The sequence below is a fragment of the Hermetia illucens genome, chromosome 2 (genome assembly GCF_905115235.1).
Source record: "Hermetia illucens chromosome 2, iHerIll2.2.curated.20191125, whole genome shotgun sequence".
NCBI classification, from domain to species: Eukaryota; Metazoa; Arthropoda; class Insecta; order Diptera; family Stratiomyidae; genus Hermetia; species Hermetia illucens.
Window position 1 is genome coordinate 116,866,252 of NC_051850.1, and position 25,803 is coordinate 116,892,054.

At 44.3% G+C, this 25,803-nt stretch overlaps 1 protein-coding gene across 1 annotated transcript in view; it reads left to right on the top strand.

Annotated features, from left to right (window-relative positions):
• The window catches only part of LOC119650353 (hemicentin-1-like), a 118,369-nt gene that overhangs the window by 72,016 nt on the left and 20,550 nt on the right, over positions 1 to 25,803 (top strand). Inside the window, exons 23-29 of the mRNA XM_038053035.1 lie at positions 4 to 181; positions 297 to 437; positions 9,385 to 9,501; positions 9,560 to 9,927; positions 9,992 to 10,139; positions 16,416 to 16,536; positions 16,600 to 17,102. Coding sequence (XP_037908963.1) covers positions 4 to 181; positions 297 to 437; positions 9,385 to 9,501; positions 9,560 to 9,927; positions 9,992 to 10,139; positions 16,416 to 16,536; positions 16,600 to 17,102 — 1,576 coding nt within the window. The remainder of the gene's footprint in view (positions 1 to 3; positions 182 to 296; positions 438 to 9,384; positions 9,502 to 9,559; positions 9,928 to 9,991; positions 10,140 to 16,415; positions 16,537 to 16,599; positions 17,103 to 25,803) is intronic.

The window sequence follows — 25,803 nt, forward strand, 5'->3', positions numbered from 1 at the left end:
TAGCCTAAATTATATTGGACTGTGAACCGTGAAAGAATAAAAAACTCCAGCAATTTCGAGCTCTTGAAAGGTGGCGACTTATTGATCAAGAATGCACAATTCGGAAACAGCGGGTACTACATCTGTCGTGCTTCCAACAAAGTTGGACATGCTGAACGAGGAGTTACTGTGACTGTAACTGGTAAAAAGATTAGAACGACGAATGAGTTTCTATATCTTATGTTATTCAAAAACTGCTCCTCCGTATTATCTTTCTACTAACAGCTTATTAATAACTAATCAATTTGTTTTGTTAGCACCGCCAAAAGTTATTTCCAAATTCATCACAAATATCCACGTGGAGGCAGGAGGTCGGGATTCGCCAATAATCTGTACTGCAAATGGGAAACCCAAGCCGATGGTCACTTGGTACAAAGATGGCACAGTTCATGTATCAGGTTTGTAAAATTAGTTATAGTAGTTAGATGTAGTTATTTTAAAATTCTGCTTTAATTTTGTGTAATTGCTTTACATATATGTCTACTTGGATACTGAGACTTCCGTACACGGGTTGGCCTACGTAAAAACCTGGGACTTTCAAAGCCCCCTTTACTTTAAATTCCGAGACTTCCGTAATCGGAATCCGTGCACAAATCCACACTCACTGCACATACTATTCCCTTATACCTCGTGAGCCATTACGGACATTAAAGTCATCTATTGTTAATTATTCTAACTAAATATTCGCTTTACGGTTATACAATTTTGGTGTTCTGGCTACTTGTCATTACTATTCACTTCACACATATTTCATCAAACATGATTTTCGTTACAATTCGTTAATATAGTAGAAATAATTAGTTTAACAGTTATCCGATTCGGAACCTAAAAGAGTAATCGACCGGATATGTACTAGAAGAAGTAAGCTTCCAGTACTTTTCTCGAATCTCGTATTACAAGTCGGAATATCGTAAGCTGGACACTTTACATGGTGTTCATTTTATGTGAGAAACTTTCTAAGCACAATTAAAAGGAAATGTTTCCAGTTTAACTATAGATTTTATTTAAGAATTGCAGTCACGTTGTTCAGACACAGCATGTGTCCTTCTCCAGTGCTGGTTTTGTAATAATTGTATTATAAAATTGCAGTGATAAATAACTCTGCGGAAGTCGTCAAGCCTAGCCACTTTGCACCATTTAAGTGTATTGATGGACGAAATGATGCTTGGAGGAACAGTCCGTATCCGCACGTTACGGTGACTAGCCTCTCATCCACAAGAGGAAGGGTCTCACCACATGTGATACGGTTATGAGCGAGTTCAGCTGCTCGTCGACCATTGACGTCCTTCGCAACACCATAGAAAGATTTGCAAGCATATGCAGGCCCTTTCATGATGGGGTGTATACTTATGAAATCATCACGTCCTGCGGCATTTTCCGCTTCCGTAACCAACACAAAAGCATTTTCTCTCTTGTCACGCTGCACTACGCTGAACTTCTCGGTATTGAAGTTCGAATGCGTCACTCCCGCCATCACACACAGCCTTTACTCACCTTCGAACCCTTCCATTCCGTTTGCACGATTTCGCAGTCAGTCAGACTTATGCGTAGAACTCGAGAAAAGTGAATTTTTAATGATGACTAAATCATCATCAACGGCGCAACAATCGGTATCTGGTCTACGCCTGCCTTAATAAGGAACTCCAGACATCCCGGTTTTGCGCCGAGGTCCACCAATTCGATATCCCCCCCGCAATTTTAAAACCCAATGAGAAGTATAACATGCGAGCGAATGTAAGCGACTATCAGATGGTGATCTCTTTGTAAACCGATGTCAGGAGCTCTTTTGTTGCGCATAAGCAAAAGACAACTCCTAAATATTCTGCTGATCACGAAGTGGTCGATCAGTTGAAACTAAATTGACTTTATGGCAGGCTCTGTGCTCGACAATGCGCCACCAGTGACGAGTCGGTCGAATTTGCAGAAATCCCACCATTATCAGATTACATTCAGATGTCCAAACATGGTTTTGTCAAAGTCCATTCAGGTATTCAGGTCACTCAGCACATCAAAATGCCACCTTTAGGAAGCCTTCTCTGAAATGTATATAATTACTCGAAAAAAGTATCTTTTTCCACTATATCCAAAGTCTCCATTATATACCACTGTACAATTGTGATGTTCCTTAACCTGGACCGGAATCTCGTAGTCAGAAGTCTGCCAGAAACTGGCTCCAAGGACACGGGCGTGCACTTTGCGGTAGCCGTCAGAAACACCCTATTCGCGTCTGCTACCATACAACTTTCCAAAACGAGTACACTGCCGCGAGATAGAGAAAGGAATATTCCCGCTATCTTACTCCACTTAGGCCCAGAATCTCCAGCGGTCATTAACCTTTCGATGGAAATATAGTTTCGAAATTAGCAAGTTTCGTGGACAAGTAGGGAAGACTTTGAGTGTTGTCTTAAACCCGAACTCATTTACTCATGGACGACCAGAAATATTTGTTAGTGACTAGCCAAGTCGTTGTCCGAATCCCGGAGAGCGCAAGATTCTACGCCGAGCATCATACTCCTATATATGGCTTAAGTCCCTTTTCGGAAATCTTGCAGCCAATATTGGAAGGAACAGGAACAATAAATATGAAACTTTTTGAACGAGTGTTTAGAGTCCGACTGCGGTTCTGAAGAACTGCGTCTTACGCTTACTGGTTGCATGTTATATCTCCCGAATAGATTGGCTAATAAGGGTGGAGTGTGGAAGTTGGCGAGAGAATAGTTTCTCGGGGTTTTATCGTAATTTAAAAGTATATACCCCGTGAACTAGGTGAACGGCCTGTCCTGAAAGGAAAAACGATGTTGATCATATACGCGGCTAACAGTTCACGATCGTGGGCGCTATTGTTCCGTTGAGAGTGCTTCAACAGCTTCAAGAACAAACTCGGTGGACACCAGCTTTTGTTCACCTTCTGGTGAAGAGCGGTTAGGGGTGCATCTTATTGAGGAAAGGCCAAAAGTGTAGTGTCTACCAGCTGCTGTTTGGTGGATGGCTTTTAGACAACATATGATCTCCCGCGGTTCCCTGGTTTTAGGTCCAGACGGGAAAGCTTTAAGGCGTGGTGAGCGGCTTCACGCAGAAACTGGTAATAGTAGTTTACCATGCCCAAGAACTTTCTAAGGGCTTTAATCATCGTGGGCAGCGGGGTCGGGTTGAATGAATGAAGTAAAATTTCACCGGCGGTGGAAGGAATTTGGATTTTTCAACGCTGAGAACTAGCACAATGGTCAAGGAAGCACCTCACAGCAATTTGCCATTGGGGACCAGATGGACTAACAGCTGTTGGCAGGTCGATAAATACCCTGCTTGTTCAAACTCTTTTCACGCAACAGCAAGCTTCTTCGGGGTAAGGGACGCACCTTGGAGAATATATTTATATATATTTATTAGTTTTGTTGTTGTGTTGTGATAAATATGCATCGACTGATGCATTTAGTATCTCTGTCTGCAAATCTGCCGCGTGCGACGACAGCAGTACATGCGAGAGTTCGGCGTGAACCCCGGCGCGAGACTACCCGATCGCCCACTTCATGAAGTGGACATCCAACTTGTTATAGTCCGTCCTTTTGAAGGCATAGCATTCAGCAACCATTTGTCACCGTATTGCCGCCATCTGGACGTTCTAGCGAGATATTTCCGTGAACACAGAACGCACGGGCACCTCGTGTATTTAGGTGGCTGCGGCGGCCAAAAACTGCAGAGGGCTGCAATCGGTATAAGTCAGTACGGCAAAAACTTCAGGAGCTCCGTGCCAAATTTTTCCCCACTCAGCTTCGTCATTTCACACTGCAGCTGGCTGGGTTTACGGTTGCTAAGCGTCAAACCCTTCAATAAGTGGTTCGGCTTTGCTGTCTCACTTACCGATAGGCGCCTGAAGAGCTGCTTGTTGAGTGAAGCGTACTAGCTTCCGCACAGAATATCGGCGACGAGCTCGACTTAATTCTCATCCAGACCCATGAGCGCGCGCTTGCATCTGGTGGCGTCCCAAGTCACGCCCGGGTCAATAATGGATAAAAGGAAGGTCTCATGGTATCCTTCTTTTCGCGAGACATGTCATGACAACGTCAATAGCCAAAATTGAATTTGAATGGAGCGCCGCGGCGGGTTTTGTTCCCCCACTGCGCTTCACTTAAATTCAGTTTTGGTTATTGTTGTTATTATAGATTGAATCGAGCGAAGGCCACACTCCTTTACGAATTTTCTTCAAAATTTAAGAATTAATCTTCATATGGGTTCAACCAATAAAGTCTAAGGCGAACGCTACCATGATTTAACATGAATTGAAAGGGACATGTCCTTACCACTTTGGAATACTCTTTCTTTCGCTCCTCAAGGGACAAGTCTTACATTTCTTTTGGGTTATATGGGGAATGTGTCCGGATAGTTGAGTGGTTAGAGCACAAAGCTGTCGTACGCAATATCGCGGATCGAATCTCACTGGTGGCAGTGGGATTTGTATCGTGATTTGAGGTCGGATACCAGTCGACTCAGCTGTGAATGAGTACCTGAGTCAAATCAGGGTAATAATCTCGGGCGAGAGCAATGCTGACCACATTGCCTCCTACAGTGTACTATTGTGTACCGTTACGGTCTTGAATGAAGTGCTCTAACACACTTCAAGGCCCTGATCCAATATGGATTATTGTGCCAACGATTATTCTTATTATATGAGGAAGAGGAACATCCGAACAAGTTAACAAAAATACTTACAACAATACAACATGGTGTGGACATAAATGCTCTACACTAGCAACTCCTTCATGAGTAACTTGGCTTTTTTCCTTTGACTTTTTGAGACGATAGACGATAGAAAATGTTTTAATAAAAATTTTCCGTTGTAATTACAGCAAATTAAAAATCTCTGTTTCTCTAAAGCAACGGAAAACGTTCCGTTGGCATCGACTGCTTGGATGCGGCTTCTCAGTTGATAAACCTCGAATATCGCTTCGCCACAGTGCAAATGAGATATTCCTCCTTTGGGACCGGACCGGTTGCCAAAACAAATATAAATATAAACAGAAAAATATATATGGTTAAGATTTATCCCTTCTTGCAGTTGGGGGCTGTTCTGCACCAAGTGCCCTTAAGATAACCAACTCATCGGTCATCTTTGGAGAGTCGATTTCACTGCATGGCTTAGCCAGCAATGCATTTAATGCTGCTTCTTAAAGTATGACCTATTCACTCCCACTTTTGTCTTTCGATCATATTGAGTGTGGGTGCCAGGCCTGCGCGCCGACTAAGTTCTTGGTTTGTAATATTATTAGGCCGACATACTCCAATGATACGGCGCAAGCAGCATAGAACAGTCTCAACTTCATCGTAATGTTGAGGTAACTGCATTCCCAGAGTTTAGACAAGCCAGCGAAAGCAAATCTAGCGTTGTTAATGCCTGAGGCAGCATCCAGTTCAGTACTTCCGTCCTATATATACAAATCGATCAACGCTTTCGATGCTGTTCCTATTCAGATAGGGAGAGTAGGACACCCCATCAGACTGAGAACACTGGTTTTGTTGGTGTTTATCTTCAGTCCAAGTCTACTTACCTTTCTTTTCAAATCCAGAACCATTTGGTCAAGACCCTGACCTGATAAAAGAGCACACAGAGGTCATCAGCATAGTTGATGTTTTGGGAAATGCGTATGACCGACAGACAGACAGTAAACCGATTTTAATGAGGTTAAGTTTTACACAGAACCCTAATAATATCGGTGACGAGATGCAACCCTGGCTAACTTCGCTTTGGAGCTTAAAATCCTCTCCCCTCGACCTCGGTGAAGCACGCGTCACTTTGCATCATCATATGTCATTGCCATAAAAGCTTTTAGCACATCAAATACACTCCCTGTTTACGCTGCCAAAAGTTTTCTCGAAAAGGATGAAAAGCAGTTGAGGTGGAGAATTTAAACTCCGCATACTGTTCCAAAATGGGCTGTAGGATGTTGGTGAATCGGCAGGTAACAGACACATACCCTTCTAGTTATCACACTCAAAACGGGTGCCCTTCTTTGGAATTTTAACGATCATACATTTCTTCCACTCTCTGAGGAGAATCAGCGGATCTCCAGGAACTGCAGGTGCAACGATAAATAACTTTGTGTGGAGACCCCCAAGGGTAGCCGCTTTACTCTTTTTCAGAGCATTGATGGCCGAAATGATGTCTTTTTCCTTAGAAGAACAGTTCATATCTGCATGTTTACCCACAAAAGGAGGAACTTCTCCCGAACCATGGTTAAGTGTTTATTCCACCTCTTCAGTTGCTCAACATCGTGAAAGAGAAGTTGGCCGTTATCGTCCTTCACATGCAATTTTCTTCATGATATGGTATATGCTTCTAAAATCATTGCAGTCTGCGGCATTTTGCACTTTCCTCACCAGCGCAGCACCTACTACATTGAAGTTCGGGAGATTTTGCTCGGTATCGGAGTTCAAGCGCATCACAATCGTCACCACTCGCAGCGATCAATAGAGCTTTCAACCCCTGCTGTTCATCGATCTGCTTCCACGATTCCGAAACCAGTCCCCTTCCGGACATAATCAACGACGCGAAAAGACTGATGGCGGACCAATGCTCATCGATATTCTCAAACATGTTACTCAGTGTATATGCGTCCGATCAGCTCCCACTGTCCAGCGACAGCTGTATCGTACAAGTGGTGGATATTGGGGATTGCCACCAGATGTCCTCTAGCCCCAGCAAAGTGTTATTAGATCCGAATACAATGTCACCTTTTGGAATCTTCCCCTAAACTGCATGTTATTGATCGTGGAGAGCATCCTCCTCTCCATCACGAAAATCTTCGTATCCTAGACGAGAATCTTGCAGTTAGGATTCTGTCAGAACTCGACTCCCAGGTCAAGAAAGCGAGCCTTGAAATAGCCCTCAGAAACAATCCAACACGGGATTCGCGTCTGCTATCACTCAGTTTCCATAGTATAACAGCACATTCCCATTAGCGTAACTAGGGGGAGACGAGCACTGTCCAGCTTATATGGTTTTAATTCTCGTTTGAGTTGGAGAAAACGTGCATCCTGAGGACTCTCGCTACCGTTCTGAGGACCCTCGTTAGCGTTGTTGAAGAGCCAATCATTACCGTTTTCGATAGCCAAAGGTGGTTTGGGTGAGATCAGTCCCTATCCGAGGCGTTTTTAACGTCTCGGTTGCTAGTCCACAAATTTCTATCCCTTTTATTCGCCTCTTACGGCAAGCAAAGAAGACTTTGAATGAATTCTTAAACTCCAACTCACAGGGTACACACAATGCTGCAACAAAAAGAGGGTTGTTCCTCAGAGTTACGTTATCTTAAATCGCTTAAACCCAGAATACCCAACGTTAAAGTTAAGCCTGTATTTTGGGAGACCTGACAACGTTGCCGAAGGACCATCGCATATTTCAGAATCCGAGCATACATCATCGACGAAAACAAAAGGTAGTACTCATTGGAGTTTACTCCATCTACTCCTGGAGTGGTCTAGGTGTTGCACGGACATTTAGACTATTGCCATCTTTCTAGAGGAAGCGTCTATAGTACTGATCCGGATGGTGACTCTGCTCTTCATTTACTTCACTCTTCACTGCAAATAATGCTTTAGACCATCTGCTCGATAAGTTCACTAAGTCAGTCTACCAGTGAATCATCTTCCAAGTCTGCTCAAGTTATTTTTAAGCTTTTGTTTGCAAAACAAATAATAATAATAATAATCGTTGGCGCAACAATCCATATTGGATCTAGGCCTTGAAGTGTGTTAGAGCACTTCATTCAAGACCGTAACGGTACACTACAGTATACTGTAGGAGGCAATGTGGTCAGCATTGCGCTCGCCCGAGATTATTACCCTGATTTGACTCAGGTACTCATTCACAGCTGAGTCGACTGGTATCCGACGTCAAATCACGATACAAATTCCACTGTCACCAGTGAGATTTGAACCGCGACCTTCCGCACGACAGCCTTGTGCTCTAACCACTCAGCTATCCGGACACCAACAAAACCTTATTCAAATCGGTTCTATGTCTGTCTGTCTTTTTTTTTTCCTCCGATGGAAGGTGGAAAGCTTCAAAAGCTACCGCAAGCTCCTGCCACACAGTTATGTGGGACTCCCACTAAACCCACCTCCTTCTCTTTCCACTCTCTCCGCTGGAGTCCCATTTGGTATTACGTCGCGGGGCTGAATCAGAATTTATTCTGCGCTCATGTTAATATTCGTGTTCCTCTCGCCTTCATTCTTTCGGATGACTTCTTCCTGCCGAAGCTTCTTTCCGATGGCTCCAATCACTTCGGTCCATATCCCCTTGGCTTTCACCATAAGTTCCATGATATTTTCGGGTATAAAGTGCTCCCCGGTTCTAGCTTCTAATGTAGCCTTTGGGGTTCGAATCTGGGGCAATGAAAAAAGACGTGTTCTAGGTCCTCTGGAATATTTGGACACTTTGGGCAATATGGCGAATCATCGCAGCTCCAATCTTTCTCTTATTTGCTATATTTTCTGTCTGTCTGTCTGTCACAAGAACTTTTCTCAGAAACGGCTATACCGTTTGGTATGAAATTTGGTGAGAAGGTGGGAACTATGGACCCCCAGACATGCAGTGGGTGATATCCTTCTACGGTGAGATTTAGCGGGGGTCCCCACACATGTAAAAGGGGGGTGTAACATTGAATATAATCATGGTATGGTATCGAATGAAAGGTCTCGATTAGTACTTTTCGAAGCCAGTCTTAGTTTTGAGATTTATTGGGAAGGCGGGGAGTGGGAGGGGTCGACAGCGATGATTTCTTCAACGGGCCCATTCTCAGAAACTACCCAACCAAAAAATCTGAAAAAAATAATGAAGCTGCCTCTATATGGTGCCCAGGCCTCGAAATACCCTCCATATCGATATCCGTTCAAATTAAGTTAATAATAGTATATTACCATATTTTTGGGGAAATTGAGTAAAACTCCCCATAAGTGTTTCCCAGAGTTATAAAGGTAGTAGTAGTAGAGGTGGCAGTAGTATAAAATATATGAACCATATTATCCCCAAGTTTGATCAAAATCATACTATTAGTAACAAAGTTACAGTAGCTCAAAGTTGACTTTACCGTGTAAATTTACTGCAACTGAATATCAATATCACACTAAAGTGGGTAGTCAGACATGCTAATTGCATATAGTTCTACACTTAAATATACTCACAGAAGAAGCAAACAAAACCTTTCATACCTGAAGCGCCCAGCTTCTGGTTTCCTGACTTGTTATAATTACGTAATCCCGATTTGAAGTTTGCCAACAGTTTTACTCAATTTTGTAAGCACAAAGCAATAAAGAAATGAAACGAATAAGAAATGCTTCTCTCTTATATTTTAGGTCGAATCGGAGAGAATTTTTTGAATGTGGGACCATACATGTTCTCTGGCAATTACACTTGTATGGCGAAAAACGTTGAAGGAGAAGATAGCAGGTCGATTCAAATAACATCTCAAGGTAAGGTCAATTGTTCAACAGTCTAACCACTTGCTCACGAGCCCCACCAATCTCACAGGACCGCCTCGTATCAGCTCAGGACGTCAACTGACCAAGCATCATTTTGAAGAATACTCAGATATTAGCCTACTTTGCCCATACTCCTATGCAACTGATGTGTCTTGGATTAAGGACGGCAGAGAAATTGGTGGGGGTGCATACGGATTTGAAAGTTACACTAAGGGATTTGCCAGACCCGAGGATAGTGGCACTTACACTTGCATAGCTCGGAATAAATTTGGGGAGAGAAATTTCACGCAAAAGGTCACAGTTTTTCCATCGAATAATCCCCGTGGGGATGGTGGCTTATACGATGATGTAAAGCAGGGTTTCGTCGCACACAATTTGAGGTTAGATTGCGTTTCTGCAAGCGGTTTTTATCCACGGGTAATTTCAGCATCGGAAAACGTAAGGAACATATTAATGTAATCTTCATTTGTTTACTTTGTAGACTGAATGGGTAAGAAATGGACGAATAATTTCAACGAAGGATGAACTTTCTCTAGAAAATTTAAAACTCAATGACACCGGCAAATACGAATGTAGGCAGGAGGACGATCGTGGCTTAGTAACTCGCATATTTTATGTGATTGTCTTAGGTAAGATGTTTACACCTTGAGGTTTTGAAAATTAGGTTTTGTTGTTATAAAATCTTGGTGGCGTCTTCAGGATCATTTGACAATGGTGGTAAAGGATCTAAAATATTCTGTGTCTTCTATATTCTCGCTTACCAGAATTGACACATTATCATGGTAATGTGTTACACAATGAAGATAAAGCACGGATTCACAATTGCAGGTGATGTGAATTTCGAAAGTATATCTACAACCGAACAACAAAAAACTTTATTCTTTTCCGCTGTTCTTGTTGAAAAAGAAAACAAGCCGGAATACCGGAAGCTTGCACGTCGGGTATAAAGGTTTTGTGCTCATCTTATGTGTGAAACTTCTATGCACATTTTTCCTTCCGTATATAGCTACAAATCCAGCATATTCCTCCATATTTTTTCAAACTACAAGATAAATATTATTCTCACCCTAAACAAAAAAACTGTCTATTACCGCATACTGTACATATCTATGTAGGTATATAAATTGATCGCACCTATATTTCCGGTTTACTTCATGCACAAAAGTATACATATGTACATATATTGAAAACCGCTGGTTTAATGTACAAATATATCTATCTGCATTAACTACCCGCAAACTTCATTAGCACGTATATATACCCAAAAAGACCCAAAAACCTAAAGTAAAATGTTTCTTTGTGACGCGATTCATGTGAGCTCACTTTGTTGCGGTATTGGCGAATCGATATGGGATGATGACATCATACACGCTGCAGAATGTCCTTCATAGTTGGATTTTCTTTAAACTTGACCAACTGATGCCTTATGTGGTCCTTTATACAAGTGGGTGGGGGGAGGGGATTTTCGGCTAAATTTTCGATTTTTGAAATTATTGACTTTATTTATACAGATATCGGAACGGCCTAGATTTCGTTTAGATATACCACTGTAATTTTTTCAGATTTTTCGGTTTAATAGGTTCTGAGAACGAGATCTGCTACACTTTCTGGGTGACATATTTTTAGCCCTCATTCCCCTACGTTTCACACTATGTCAAACATGGAACCAGTTTTGAAAATTACTAATTGAGCGCTTTCATTTGATATCCCACATGACTATATTCTGTAAAAAAAAATTGCACCCTCCATTCATATGTATGGGTCAGCCTGAAACTTAACACAAAGCGGCGCCATTTGCTGTATGTAAAAGGAACATCATACCACACGCTCTCACCAATTCGTGACAATCGATCCAGCCATTTCCGAGTAAATCGGATGTGACAGACAGACATTATGTGTCACACAAAACCTTAAAAAGGACGGAATCTATAGTGACACCAAAATTTACCTGAAAGTCCTGCTTAACTTACGTTGGGCTTGAGAAAGACAACTCAATAGGTAATAACAATAGGATTAAGCCGTCGCAAGAAGAACAGGCATTTTAGGAAGGAACCTTAGCTCCTGGAATACTCTCTACGAAATGGAAAACATGACAAGCGAAGTGTTAGCTCAAAAGCCCAGAACGTCATCGCCCCATACCTAAGACGCTTCACTCCGGGCAAATGGGCAACAGATCACATTTTCTCGTTGCAGGAAGCGATAGAAAAACTGTTAAAATATGACCAGTAGTTGGACCATCTTTGCAAGGCCGCCAATGACAGCATAGTATGGGCAAAATTGTACACAGCCATGAATGAATTCGATATCTCGACGAAATTGGTAAGAGTGACTCTGACCAATATGCGGGGCCAGACAACAGCAGCAGGATCACCTTCAAGATCTGCCGACATAAACAACGGCTTAAAATAAGGGCCTCTTGGCACTATGGAAACTCTTGGCTCTACGCCACGTCGTTCTAAGGAGAGGATTAATGGCCACCCTGGCATAGTGGCATAACCCCCAGTAGCGCTCCCTCTCATTTTCAATGTGTGACTCTTCTATGAAGTTCATCGCTAGTTATTATGGCAGGGTATATACAGACACAAAAACTGACGAAAACTTGGACCTTCGCTTTGCATATACTCTTCCCATATAGTAGCACAGAAAGAACATCGGAAACATTTTCAACTTGATGTAGTGGTGAGATGGTTGTATTTCCAGATTCCGATTAAAACAGCGAAGGCGGATTTATTTAATTATTATTTCCGAGTTGTCAGAATCTCGGCAGATGCCGGATTTTACCAAATACTTTTTTTTTTTTGGAGTAGGGTAGATGAATGCGTTTACGCACAGAGTGTTGGACTCCCGCAACAGCACGCTGGCGGACTACCAACTAAACACCTCCCTGTCATCAGAGAACTAGCCTGGAACCGTTTGGCACATTACTTCGGGCTAGCCCTCCCGCTCTCCCGGCTTTGGAAGCCTTCAAGTCAGTGAATTTCTTTCACCAACGGGAGGGGAGGGGAGGAAGGGAGTTGTTGTTAGTTCAGGGAACCCCTTCCCGTCCGATCCCTCTGCCGGTCGAGTTCAATCTTCTTCGTAGTAAGAAGGGCCCGAACATAATGCGCAATACGATTTCAGCTGCCAGCGCTCTTCAGCCTCTCTCTGACAATGTTGTCTGGAGAGAGCTCCCCTGTGTCTGCATAAAGCTGCTGGCGGAGGCCGTCCCACCTCTCGCAAGAGAAAAAGGTGTATTCAGCGTCATCCGCCACTCTATTGCAGAACACACAATCAGGAGATCGCGCCTTCCCAACCCTGTGCAGGTAAGACTGAAAACCTCCATGCCCACTTAGAAGTTGGGTAAGGAAGTAATCAATCTCACCGTGCTTTCTGTTCAACCATGGGTCTAATTTGTCGATGAGCCGCGCAGTCCACTTGTCCCTTGGCTCATTTCGCCAAGAAAGTTGCCACTCGCTAAGGGTGCGTTGACGTTCTTCACGCGCAACCACTTCTCTTAAGTTTTCGCCCTTACGGCGATAGATAGCTTTGCGCTCCTTGGCAAGGAGGGCAACGGGGATCACTCCCGCAATCACCATCACAGTCGGTTCGGAGAGAGTGCGATAAGCAGAGGGCACTTGCAAAGCTCTTCGCCTCTGCACTTGACCGAGGCGTTTACGATGCACCTCCTTGTCAAGGGCATCAGCCCATACCTCCGCACCACAGAGAAGGACGGACTGCGTTGCTCCCATGAGGAGACGTCTCCTAGTTGATATAGGGCCGCCGACATTCGCCATTAGCCGACTCTAGGCCGCGACTCCAGCTGCAACCCTGTCCGCGGCTGCTTTGATTTGCTCGAAGAAGCTCATCTTCGAGTCGAGCATTAAACGGTTTTTTCCAGCGCAAGGTTGAAACCGTGAGCAGTCATCCATTCGCTTACCCGTCGCATCAATATGCCAAGTCTGCTTTGCGCCTGTTCAACAGTGCGTCCAGCAACAAGTGCCGCAACATCGTCTGCATAACTGACCAGGCGCGATTCTTCGGGCATATCGAGTCTCAGCAGACTATCGTAAGAAGCGTTCCAGAGGTCCGGCCCTAGGATGGATCCCTGCGCTACTCCGGACGTGATTTCCATCCTCCTCTGGCTCTCTAGCGTATCATAGAGCAGGGAGCGGTCTTTCAGATAATCCCTCAATATCCGCAAGAGATAGCTTGGCACGTGAAAGGATTTCTCTAGTGTGCCTAGCATATCTGTCCATCTTACGGAATTGAAGACATTTCTGATATCAAGCGTTATGAGGAGCACTATCCGTCGAGATCGGCGGCTGTGTGCCCCGGCTCGATTAAACGCATCTACGACCTCCATAACAGCATCCACTGTAGATTTCCCTGTTCTAAACCCGAACTGCCTTGCGGATAAGTCCCCGGCAGCACGGATCGCTTCAGCGAGTCTACCCCTGATGAGCTTCTCGAGCACTTTTCCGGCCGTGTCAAGCATACACAGCGGTCGGTATGCAGACGGGAGCTTCGGATCTCCTTTACCCTTACTGATCAACGCGAGTCTGGCCACTTTCCAGCGGCAAGGAAAAATTCCCTCCTTCAAGCACGCGTTGAACACTTCCAGCAGCAATTCTGGCCGTTGGCGGAACACCAGTTTGTGAACTTCCGCCGGGAACTACAACCACCTGCTCGAGACACCAAATTTCTTTGACTTTGTCGATGTTTGTCGTTGTTGTTAAGGGGGATAGCAACATCAATAATATACGCGGAGCGACCCGTCCTGTCAACTGTTCCTTGATGTGCTCCAGGATGGTATTATCTTTGCGATAGAATTCGACATGCAAACACCCCTCCATATATCGCACTCAAGACGGAATCTCAATGATCATGCCCTAGTTCAACTCATTGGGATACACTTCAGAGTCCCAGCATTTATAAAAGGGTGTAGGCAGCATCTCTGGGGAAGCTATATAAAAACATTTCGCGAGAAAATTGTCAAGGTTGGCGGTTTTACATCTTGCCAGTGGGATGATGAGAAAGATCATTCCGCTTCTGTTCGGAGGAGCGTTAACGTTCCTGACAGAACCATCGAACTACTTATAATCTCTTTCATGCAGCAATATACGATAGTAAAATCATTGCTGCATTGGAGTGGGCCATATTCACCCTGCCCGTCAACTGCAGAGTTCTCAGCTCCTTGTATTTATCGATCTGTCTTTTGGTTTTCGCGATGTTGTCTTGGAACGTGATCGACAACTTCATCCACGCCAGAGATAAATAAATTTTTGGTGAAAGCTCCACCCCTTTGTGAACACCTATCTATTTCGTATCATTGGAGTACGCTGAGCCGATACGATTTCAAACGGAGAACTTGACCGGCGCATGGACTTTTCACCCATGGGGAAAGTTAGCGGAAGATGGAAGTGGGTTGTCCACACATTATCGACGGGCGACCATTGCATTGCTAGCTAGATGTGGGTGAGACATTATACCTCTTACTATTAGGCATAGAATAGCGCAAGCTGCTCCAAAAATCATGGGTGCGGTGAAAAACATTGCCTCGAATGGACAACAATTATGCGTGGATAAGACTGACCCACTATACCATACATATGAATAATGGCAACCATATGCCATTTCCATAGTCTTTACAACTTAAAAATTTATGAGTCATGCCACGACCATTTAGTTGTGGCTGAAAATCGCTCCGATCCAATACGGCAATATCTAAATAAAGGCATAGCGAACCCTGCCTCAGATAGAGTAATAACGTAGGCCAGGACGTCAAATAGCTGAACTCTCGGACCTTGGCACCAGACTAGGAAATCAAGACTCTCTTATTGAGGTAAGACTAGAGCGATTGACATGGCCTGCCATGGCAACGCTCGTAACTTTCTAATAGAGGAGAGCAACAAGTCGGACTACCGGAAGCTTGACGCTTCAGGTATAAAGGTTTTGTATTCATCTTTTTCGAGAAATTTCTAATTAACGTTTTCCTATTTGCTCATACCTCCAATTCAAAATATTCCTTGATATACATATGTATTTCCAAACTCCAACCTCGCCGTTCATATGAGCTTACTTTATGTAATGATGGCGTCATACACGTCTTAGAGTGCGATACATTCACGTGGAATATACAATTTTGACCCTCTATAACTTTGTTAATAATAGTTCGATTTTTTCAAACTTTCCAAAGCTATGCATTATGTTATTATTTATAGCCGCACTAAGGGAAGCGTCCGGATAGTTGAGTGGTTAGAGCACAAGGCTGTCTTACAGACGGTCACGGTTCAAATCTCACTGGTGAAAGTGGAATTTGTATTTGACATGGAATGCCAGTCAGCTCAGCAGCGAATGAGTATCGTTACGGTCTTGAATGAAGTGCTCTAACATACTTCAAGGCCCTGATCCAATTGGATTGTTGCGCCAACGATTATTATTATTAAGGGGAGTTTCCGGGAAAATTTCTAAAATATGGTAATATTCTATTATTAACTTTATTTAAGCAAATGTCGAAATGGGATGTATTTTGAGGCCTAGATTTCGTACGGACGCAGTATCGTATTCGTATTTTCTTTGAGTTGGATAGGTTGTGAAAATGAGATCTGTTCCACTTTTCAGGCCACACATTTTGATGCCTAACTCCTCCATGATTCCCCCAGGATAAAAATATCATCAGTTTCGGAAAGTATTAACTGAGCCCTTTTGTTTGATACCCGACATGTACAACACATGGTATTCACATATATGGCATTTAAATTTGGCATCTTGTTTACAAAAGGAGTAACAACCAGCATTCAAGAAGCCGAAAGAAAAGCAGGCTAGAGCAGAAGGGCAATAAAAAATATATACTTACAATCAACAACTCACTATCTACCATCAAATATAAACTCACTCTATAAAACCGCGTTTGTTTGAGTCCACAGGTCCACCGGAAGTACAAATGCCTATGACCAACTGGCTGGCCATAAAGGAGGGTGAAGTGTTAGAGTTAGAATGTTTAGTCCACGGCATCCCCGCCCCAAAGATAACGTGGCAACAAAACAAGTAATAAAAATAATTAACATATCAACTGATTGATTTATTTATTACCTTCTATCTTTTCTACAGCAAAACCATCGCCTGGACAAGCACGATTTTTGTAGTATCGAATACCAGCACAGAAATGGCGGGAGAGTACAAATGCTCTGCTTCTAATGGGTATGGGACGGTTGACATTTTACACCATGTCGAAATTCTACGGAAGCCCAAATTAAAAGTCCCGATTAGAAACCTGAAAATCCGCCCAAAAGACGACATATCGCTGACTTGCAAAGCAGAAGGAAATCCGCTGCCAATAGTCATCTGGACATTCAAGGGCACAAAACTGCTGAGTTCAGATGTTAAATTAGAAACTCCCAGCGCAGCCAATCGGTCCATGGAACTGAATGGGAAAAGTGTTGTGCCAACCCCAGCTAACGCAGACTTTATTAGTGGGAAACTAACATACAACAAGGAGGAGGCAATATTAACCATTCAACTGCAGGACAAACGGAAGGACGCCGGAACTTTTATTTGTCACGCCATAAATTCAGTTGGATCTGAACAAGTTGCAGTCACAGTTGAAATAATCGGTAAGTTACTTCCTCAGCTCAAACTCGTGATTGAATAATTTATCTTTTCTCATCTGGTCATTTGAAATAAAGAAAATTTTCTTCTTTAGCCTTGGTCCCGTTCGGTTGTGAATTGGCCTAGTTCGGATGGAATTCGAACATTTTTCTCGGTCCGGATGGCTCAGGGGATTGAGCGCTAGACTATTATTACAGAGGGTCGCGGTTTGAACCACAGTATGTATAATAAGTAGCATCCATACTCAATAGATCGGACTTGCGATTTGGGAAGCTGATCCGTACACATGATAGACACTAAACCACATGTAGATACTACTAGATGTCAGGGTCTATGATGTGTACAGATAAGCTTCCCTAATACATTCGCAAGTCCGGGACCATTGAGTGTGGATACTGCCTATTAGATATACTACTCTGACTGGCGACAGAGCGATTCGTACCGTGATTAGCCATCGGGTACCAGTTGACTCAGCCGTAAATGGGTACCTTAGTCAAATTAATGCTGAGCATATTGCTTCCTGCAGTACTGTAGATACCATTGCGGTCTTTCCTGATGTACTATAACAAACTTCAAGGCCATAATTCAATTGGATTGTCGCGCCAACGATTATTATTATACAGGGTGTCCCGTTTATGACGGTACAAATTTTAACGGTGGATAGATGGAATATTGTTTGACAAAAAATTGGTCCATGGAATGAGCACTCTATCTTTTACCGTTACTGAGTTATAGCGTTGCTTCACTAAAAATAATCTATCCCACACACTATTAGTCCGACAGCCGTTGAATTTGTACATGTGCCTTTTGAAGCCCCATCTGTGCGTTAGCGTACGAATTCTTCAGCCCAACTAGTATTTAAGTGAATTTGCTCCATATGAAAACGACGTTTTCGCGCATTCAATGCAGAATATTCCTGAATTTTCCATAATTAAGCCAATCATTTTTAAATGTCATTTCAACGCTAACATAATCATAATGCATATTGAATATTAGATAAAAATTCGATTTCGAAATTTCTTTAAATTTTAGACAGTTTGAGGCGATGATGACCTTTGCAAATGAAAAAAATACGAAATTTCATGTAGCTTTCGAAAATGGTATTAAATTTGGGATTAAATAATTGAGGGAGTGGAAAGTTGTGATTTATTTGGGAAGGTCAAACTTTTTGATATTATTCACAAAAAACGCTATAACTCTGTAACGGTAAAAGATAGAGTGCCTGTGGCGCGGCAGGATTCGCAGCATTCGAAATTTATTTCGAATGTTGCGAGTGCGAGCGAATAGATGGTGCGGATCTATCCACTTTGCGTAGCACGCCAATGGAGTGGAAGATCTCAGAAAAGTGTGCGATGAGTAATTTTGTTTTTTGAGACCTGTCACTAAAATTTAATTATTCAGTTGGACTTGAAAAAAGATTAGAAAAAAGTTTTAGATATCAAGTTGGGAATTGAGCAGAGAAGTCTTTTTGAGTTCGTTGAATTAAAAAGAATGTTAAGTGTACATTAATGAAAACAACATATGAATTGTTAATTTAAAAATATCTTAAATATTTATAAGGATTGTTGAAATGAGAAGTGGTGTTAATTACTTAACGGATTATTAAAATAAAAAAGTAATTGGATTACTTAATTGGTGACCCCGGAACTTCCTAACGCACAACCACCAGTTCAACTACCTCAACTTCAACAACGCCAATTCCAAGAACCCCAACGACGCCTCCTAGTCCCAGCACAACAACCACGGTCAAGCCTCCTTCGAATTGCCGCCACTTCGATGGACCCTCGTTCATCGGAGGAATCGTCCTTACCATTGGCCTGCTAGCCATCTCCTTCGTGGCCTACAAATTCTACAAGACTCCAAAGACTACTTCAAACGGAAACTGGATTACGTCCAAGAACAAATCGAGAAGATCGATATGCTCCAAATGCAGAAGTCTCAATTCCTCAAGGCTGTGCACGAGGTGTCATATAATTGAAAAACTCAAGCACATCATCATCCCCATCAACAAACCTTCTCTACACAGTGTACTGCGCGACACACGTCGGGACATCACCATCAGATTACTCGGCTATCGGAATAAGAAGACCCCACGACGAAATACATACCAAATGTAACCGCTGCAACTTAACGACCTGAGGAAATTCTCTTTAGTTTTACTTTAAAATGCTCGCGTGGCACGCATGTATTTTTCACTCTTCTTTAAGCGTAATGAGTTTGTCCCAACTTTTTGTATAAATAATAATAAAAAAAATTGAAATCGCTGCAAGAGACGGCGTGCAAGTGTTTAACATCGCGAGTCCTCCATTCTCATTGGTGGTGTTTTTGGTCTGCGCTGGATAGCGTCCGCTTCGTTTTTTTCTCGTTTCGTGCGTGCATTTGTGGGTGCGGCCTGCCGTGTCGGTGTAAAGTTCACCGCGTTTCAGAATAAACTCACCGCGTTTGCATTTCAATCTCGTACTTTTCGTGAAACAACATGTCTTTTGACAATAGGGACGCGGCGGGCCCATCGAACCCGCAAGTGACCGCCCTCGCCGTACGCGTTCCTCCGTTTTGGCGGCGGAACCCCGAACTGTGGTTCGTACATCTGGAAGCACAGTTCCAAATGTCCGGCATCACATCGGACGCGACCCGCTTCAACTACGCGGTGGTCGGCCTGGACGAAGAGTCCATACTTCTGGTGTCCGACGTGGTGAAGTCGACATCGTATGTGCAGCTCAAGAGCGAGTTGATCAGGCGCCTGTCGGCAAGCGAGTCGGCAAAATTAGACCACTTGCTGGCAGGTTTAACCTTAGGTGATCGAACTCCCAGCCAATTGCTTCGTGAAATGAGGCAATTGGGTGGGAGTAAGATCGGCGAAGACCTGATCAAGTCGCTCTGGCTGCGTCGGCTCCCGGAGGGCACCCAGGCGATCCTCGCTTGCGTCTCCGGTTCCTTGGAGGAACTGGCAGCGACGGCCGACCAGGTTCAGGAGGTGTACGTACGCCCAACCTTGGCGGCCGTTCAACCACCGTCGGATGAGGTGGGTGAATTGAGGCGCGAGATTGCTGCATTAACAGCCAGTATGGCCGAGATGAGGGCGACGTTGGACGCTCAGCGTTCGGGCGCCAGATCGCGAGCACGCTCGCGGTCTGCCATCCGAAAAGGGCGATCAGGTAGCAGGTCGTCAAGACAGTCCACGGACCCAGGGATTTGCTGGTACCACCGCAGATTCGGGGATAAAGCGACAAGATGTACGCTACCGTGTAGATTCTCTCCTACCGCAAAAAACTAGGTCCGCGGGGGGTCTTGGCGGCGGCCACCCAGAACGCAGCGCCACGTCGCCTAACTATTTTCGACCCTCTCAGCAGGCGCAACTACCTCGTCGACACGGGTGCGGAGGTTTCGGTCCTTCCCGTACCCCAGCATCATCAACTTTTCCCTCAACCGCTCAAACTTGCGGCAGCAAATTCCTCCCGCATAAACACGTACGGGTATAGGCAAGTGGACGTGAGTCTTGGCTTGCGTAGGACGTTTTCGTGGCGTTTCATCCTGGCGGATGTCAGCTTCCCCATACTAGGCGCAGACTTCCTGTGTCACTATGGATTGCTGGTGGACTTGCAAAACAAGTCTCTTATAGATTCCACGACCAACCTTAATTCGTCGGGACATATGGTATCTCACCCAGGCAATAATCTTTCCGTTCTTTTAGAAGACATTACCGACTCTCGTGTTCGGGCACTTCTCCAAAAGTTCAGCCAGATTACTACCAACTGTAGTCTCTCCAAACCAGTGAAGCACAATGTGCAGCACCACATTATCACTACTGGTTCCCCGATCTTCTCGAAGGTGCGTCCTCTACCATCTCAGAAACTGGCAATTGCACGGAAAGAGTTTGAACAACTCGTTCAACAGGGTATCTGCAGGCCCTCAAACAGCTGTTGGTCTTCCCCACTGCATATGGTCCCTAAGCCAAACGGCGAATGGCGCCCATGTGGGGATTACAGAAGACTAAATGCACAGACTGTTCCTGACCGATATCCAATTCCACTCATCCACGACTTTGCGCATCACCTCGCGAATTGCCGCATCTTTTCGACCTTGGACTTAACCAAGGCTTATCACCAAATTCCAGTAGCTCCTGAAGACATTCCAAAGACGGCAATATGCACACCCTTTGGACTCTTCGAGTTCACCCGGATGACTTTCGGATTGTGCAACGCGGCGCAAACCTTTCAAAGGTTCATTCACTCAGTCCTGCGAAACCTCGAATTCTGTTTCGTATATTTGGATGATGTTTTGGTCGCTTCTTCCACTGAGTCTGAGCACTTAGCCCATCTCGAGTGCATTTTTCAACGTCTCCTTGAGGCCGGTTTAGTCCTAAACGTTGAGAAATGCAAATTCCTTCAACAGCAGGTGAGATTCCTCGGCCATTTCATTTCCCCTGAAGGAATACAGCCCGACCCAGACAAGGTGCAAGCGATATCAAGCTTCCCGCGTCCAAAGACAGTGAGGGAGTTGAGGAGGTTCTTGGGCATGCTGAACTTCTACCGTCGTTTCCTGCCCAAGGCCGCCCATCTCCAGTCCATTTTGAACGCGTACTTGTCTGGCCCCAAAACTAAGGACACACGAGAGATCGTGTGGTCTGAAGAGGCTATCTGCGCGTTTGACAAATCTCGTCAACAACTGGCTGACGCTACGCTCTTGGCATTCCCTCTGCAAGATGCACCCCTAGCCGTTTTTGTTGATGCCTCTGACAACGCAGTAGGTGCTGCCCTTCACCAAAAGGTGGACCAAGTTTGGCAGCCGTTGAGCTTCTTCTCGAAGCAGTTGAATCCCGCTCAACGGAACTACAGCACCTACGATCGCGAACTGCTCGCCGCATACCTGTCCATCAAATACTTCCGTTTCTCCCTAGAAGGCAGGCCGTTCACAGTGTTCACGGACCATAAGCCTCTCACGTTCGCTTTGAAACAGAAGCCCGACAAAGCGTCCCCTCGTCAGCTTCGACACCTGAGCTTCATAAGCCAGTTTACGTCGGACATCCAGCACGTGTCCGGGAAGGACAACATTGTTGCTGACGCTTTGTCTCGTGTCTCCGAAGTTAACATCCCCGCCTCACTCGATTTCTCGGCTATTGCCAAGGCGCAAGTGGATGACGCAGCACTTCAGAGCCTCAAGTCCAACCCCAAATACAAATTTCGGGAGTTGCCCATCTTCGGCTCAAGCCTCTCGCTCTGCTGCGAAGACTCGGAAAAGGGACCTCGGCCATACATTCCGGCCACATTTCGCAAGGAAGTGTTTCACGCAGTTCACGACTTGGCGCACCCCGGCATCAGGACAACAAACCGGTTAGTCACCGGAAAATACTTCTGGCCCTCCATGAACAAGGATATTAATTCCTGGGCCAGAGAGTGCATCGCATGCCAAAAATGTAAGGTCTCCAGGCATGTTAGGAAAGAAGTGGGCTCATTCCCCCGCACTACCAAGCGTTTCCACACTATACACCTCGACATAATAGGGCCTTTGCGAGACTCGCACGGTTATAAGTATTGCCTCACAATCATCGACAGGTTCACGCGGTGGCCTGAGGCAATACCTCTGAAAGACATCACGGCGCAATCATGTGCTGAAGCCCTCTGTCGAGAGTGGATACCTCGCTTTGGCGTCCCTGCAGTGGTCATCACTGACCAGGGAATGCAATTTGAGTCCACCCTTTTCTCCGAGTTAGGCAAACTCCTTGGTTTTAAACGCCAGCGGACTACGGCATACCACCCACAATCCAATGGGATGTTGGAACGTTGGCACCGGACGCTGAAAGCCGCCATTATGGCACGCGACGACCCGTCCTGGACGCAAGTCTTGCCTCTCGTCCTACTCGGCCTTCGAACAACTCGCCGAGAGGAGTTTGCTGCCAGCCCCGCGGAGCTGGTTTACGGGGAGAACCCGAGACTCCCAAGCGATCCGGTCTTCGACAAGAGATCGGGTCTCACGGAGTCGGGGTTGGTGCGTCTGCTGAGAGACAATCTCCGACGCATCAAAGCGCCACCACCCACTCGACACTCGTCCATACCTGCCTGTTCGCCCAAGGAGCTGGACACTTGCACGCACGTGCTGATCAGGACGGATGCCGTCCGGAAGCCGCTGCAGCCTCCATATGAGGGCCCGTACCGCGTTCTCGAGCGGGGAGAACATTTCTTCCAGCTCGAGATCGGTGGTCACAAGAAGGCGGTCTCTTTGTCCAGGCTGAAACCCGCGTGCGCCCCGAAGCAACGTCGTGTCCGCTTTGTGGATTAACGGCGAACGAAGTTCGGGGATCAGTCGCTGAAACCCCTAGGTTTCATCTGGGGGCGGAGTGATGTGGCGCGGCAGGATTCGCAGCATTCGAAATTTATTTCGAATGTTGCGAGTGCGAGCGAATAGATGGTGCGGATCTATCCACTTTGCGTAGCACGCCAATGGAGTGGAAGATCTCAGAAAAGTGTGCGATGAGTAATTTTGTTTTTTGAGACCTGTCACTAAAATTTAATTATTCAGTTGGACTTGAAAAAAGATTAGAAAAAAGTTTTAGATATCAAGTTGGGAATTGAGCAGAGAAGTCTTTTTGAGTTCGTTGAATTAAAAAGAATGTTAAGTGTACATTAATGAAAACAACATATGAATTGTTAATTTAAAAATATCTTAAATATTTATAAGGATTGTTGAAATGAGAAGTGGTGTTAATTACTTAACGGATTATTAAAATAAAAAAGTAATTGGATTACTTAATGCCCATTTCCTCAAATAAGTGTTACTATCCACCAGTAAAATTTGCACCATCGTAAACGGAACACGCTGTATAGACGTGGTCCGGCTGGAGTTGCGAGGGTCTCAAAGCACCATCTAGCGTATCAAACCATAGTTGTTCGTTTCAATAAACAGCCGATGTTCTGGTGCGATGGTCTTATAAAAAACTAGGCTGCTGTCAGTGGCGGTGAGTAAATGGTGACGTGTTGTAAGAATACAATAATTTTGCGTTTTACTGCCCTTCCACACAACTGTTTAAGGGAGTCATCCCGTGTGAAGGCCGTTTTTTTCGCTTCTTTTAGAAATTTTTTTGTGAAGAACTGGATGGAGATACAAATACGAATTTTTCACCATAGATTTATTAATATCTTGAGCGTGCATAGCAATTTCTCCAGCCTGATGGCATCATCGTCATTTAAATACAGAGCAATTTATACACCCATCTCCATAAAAAGGTGTTTTTCTGCTACCACGCTAGAGGGCGCTGTTACCATCCTCAAAAAAAGTAAACGACATTTTAATGTACAGACTTAACTACAGTGCGCAAACTAGGATTATTAAAAAATATTAAAAGTTAAATTTTTGGTACCGTGTTAAACTTTTGTTTTGTGATTTTTGGTGTTTTTTCAAGGCTTCTTCAATGAATAAAAAAAAACTACTGAATGAATCGCAATTATCCTAGTTTGCGGACCGTAGAAATATGTTCTGAATAAGTCGTGAAAATTTCAAAGAATTTCGTTGAATACATTTTGGGCTATGGTGGCAACCGATTTTCAACATGCAGTTTCGAGAAAAACGCATTTAAAAAGTTGAATGCGATTTTTAGTCATGAAACTTTAAGTAACCATTAATCCGTTATACCTAGTCCATGAATCTTAGGTTTCTTCAAGAAACACATGTACGGTCTTGGCTTCAATTGTTGTCCTTTTAGCGACGTCATTCGAACGTCATTCGGACCGATACAGACGAGCTTTATTACGGCGATGGACATAAATCTGACATGAGACTTATCACGTGTTTAACACTATAATTTCCGAACGACTCCGAATATCAAAAAATCACTTAACCATATTTTTTACGCTATATCTAGATACAATTGATGCCAAAAAAAAAATTCGATTCCGCGGATCCGACACACGGGATGACCCCCTTAACAAACCACCCATTGACAGGTACAATATCGTGAATATTAACAAAATCGACAATACGCTCGCCACGCTCATTCCGCGTTCCAAAGTTTTTACTGCCGCCGCACCAATTGACATCTACTTTTTCACCAACATTGCCACAAAGATCACGCACAATGACGATATAATCGTCGGTAGTCATGTTGCAGGGGGCTGTCAGAAGGTATCTACCCTGCAACATGTCCACTTGTCTGTGATACGTGAATTAAGCGGTCAGCTGAGAAAAAAGTGAACTTCTTCAACCAGTCCTCAAATTGTTTGACTTCTTTAATGGCGTCACGGAAGCCAGTGGCACAAGTACCGAAACCACATTAAGTACCGGTATTTAGTTATTTTTATCGTGCCTGCATTTTACATGGATGCCGAGCGCATACATATACCAAAGCGCCTTTCGCAAAGGACTCTTATGGATTTGCCCGTGTTACCGGTGAGAGTACCAATATTTAGCTTTCGAACCATCAAAAACCGTTTCACATTTCTGTCAGGACCCGGGGATGCTTTGCTCCTGCCATGTAGTTATATGAGACTTCTATTTACTAAAACCATCTCCTTCTCTTTTCACCCTTCCCTCGGGACAGCTCTAAAGCATTGCTTTGCGTTGCTGAATCAGCTCTTAACTGCGGTTCATTGTAGTTGCCCTACCTTTCTTCGGTGCTAGCTAGTATTTATGTTCTTGGGGCGAACGATTTATTGTGCGTAAACAATCAACTGCCACTACGGCCTTCCAATTATATAGTTTTCGGGTGATAACTTG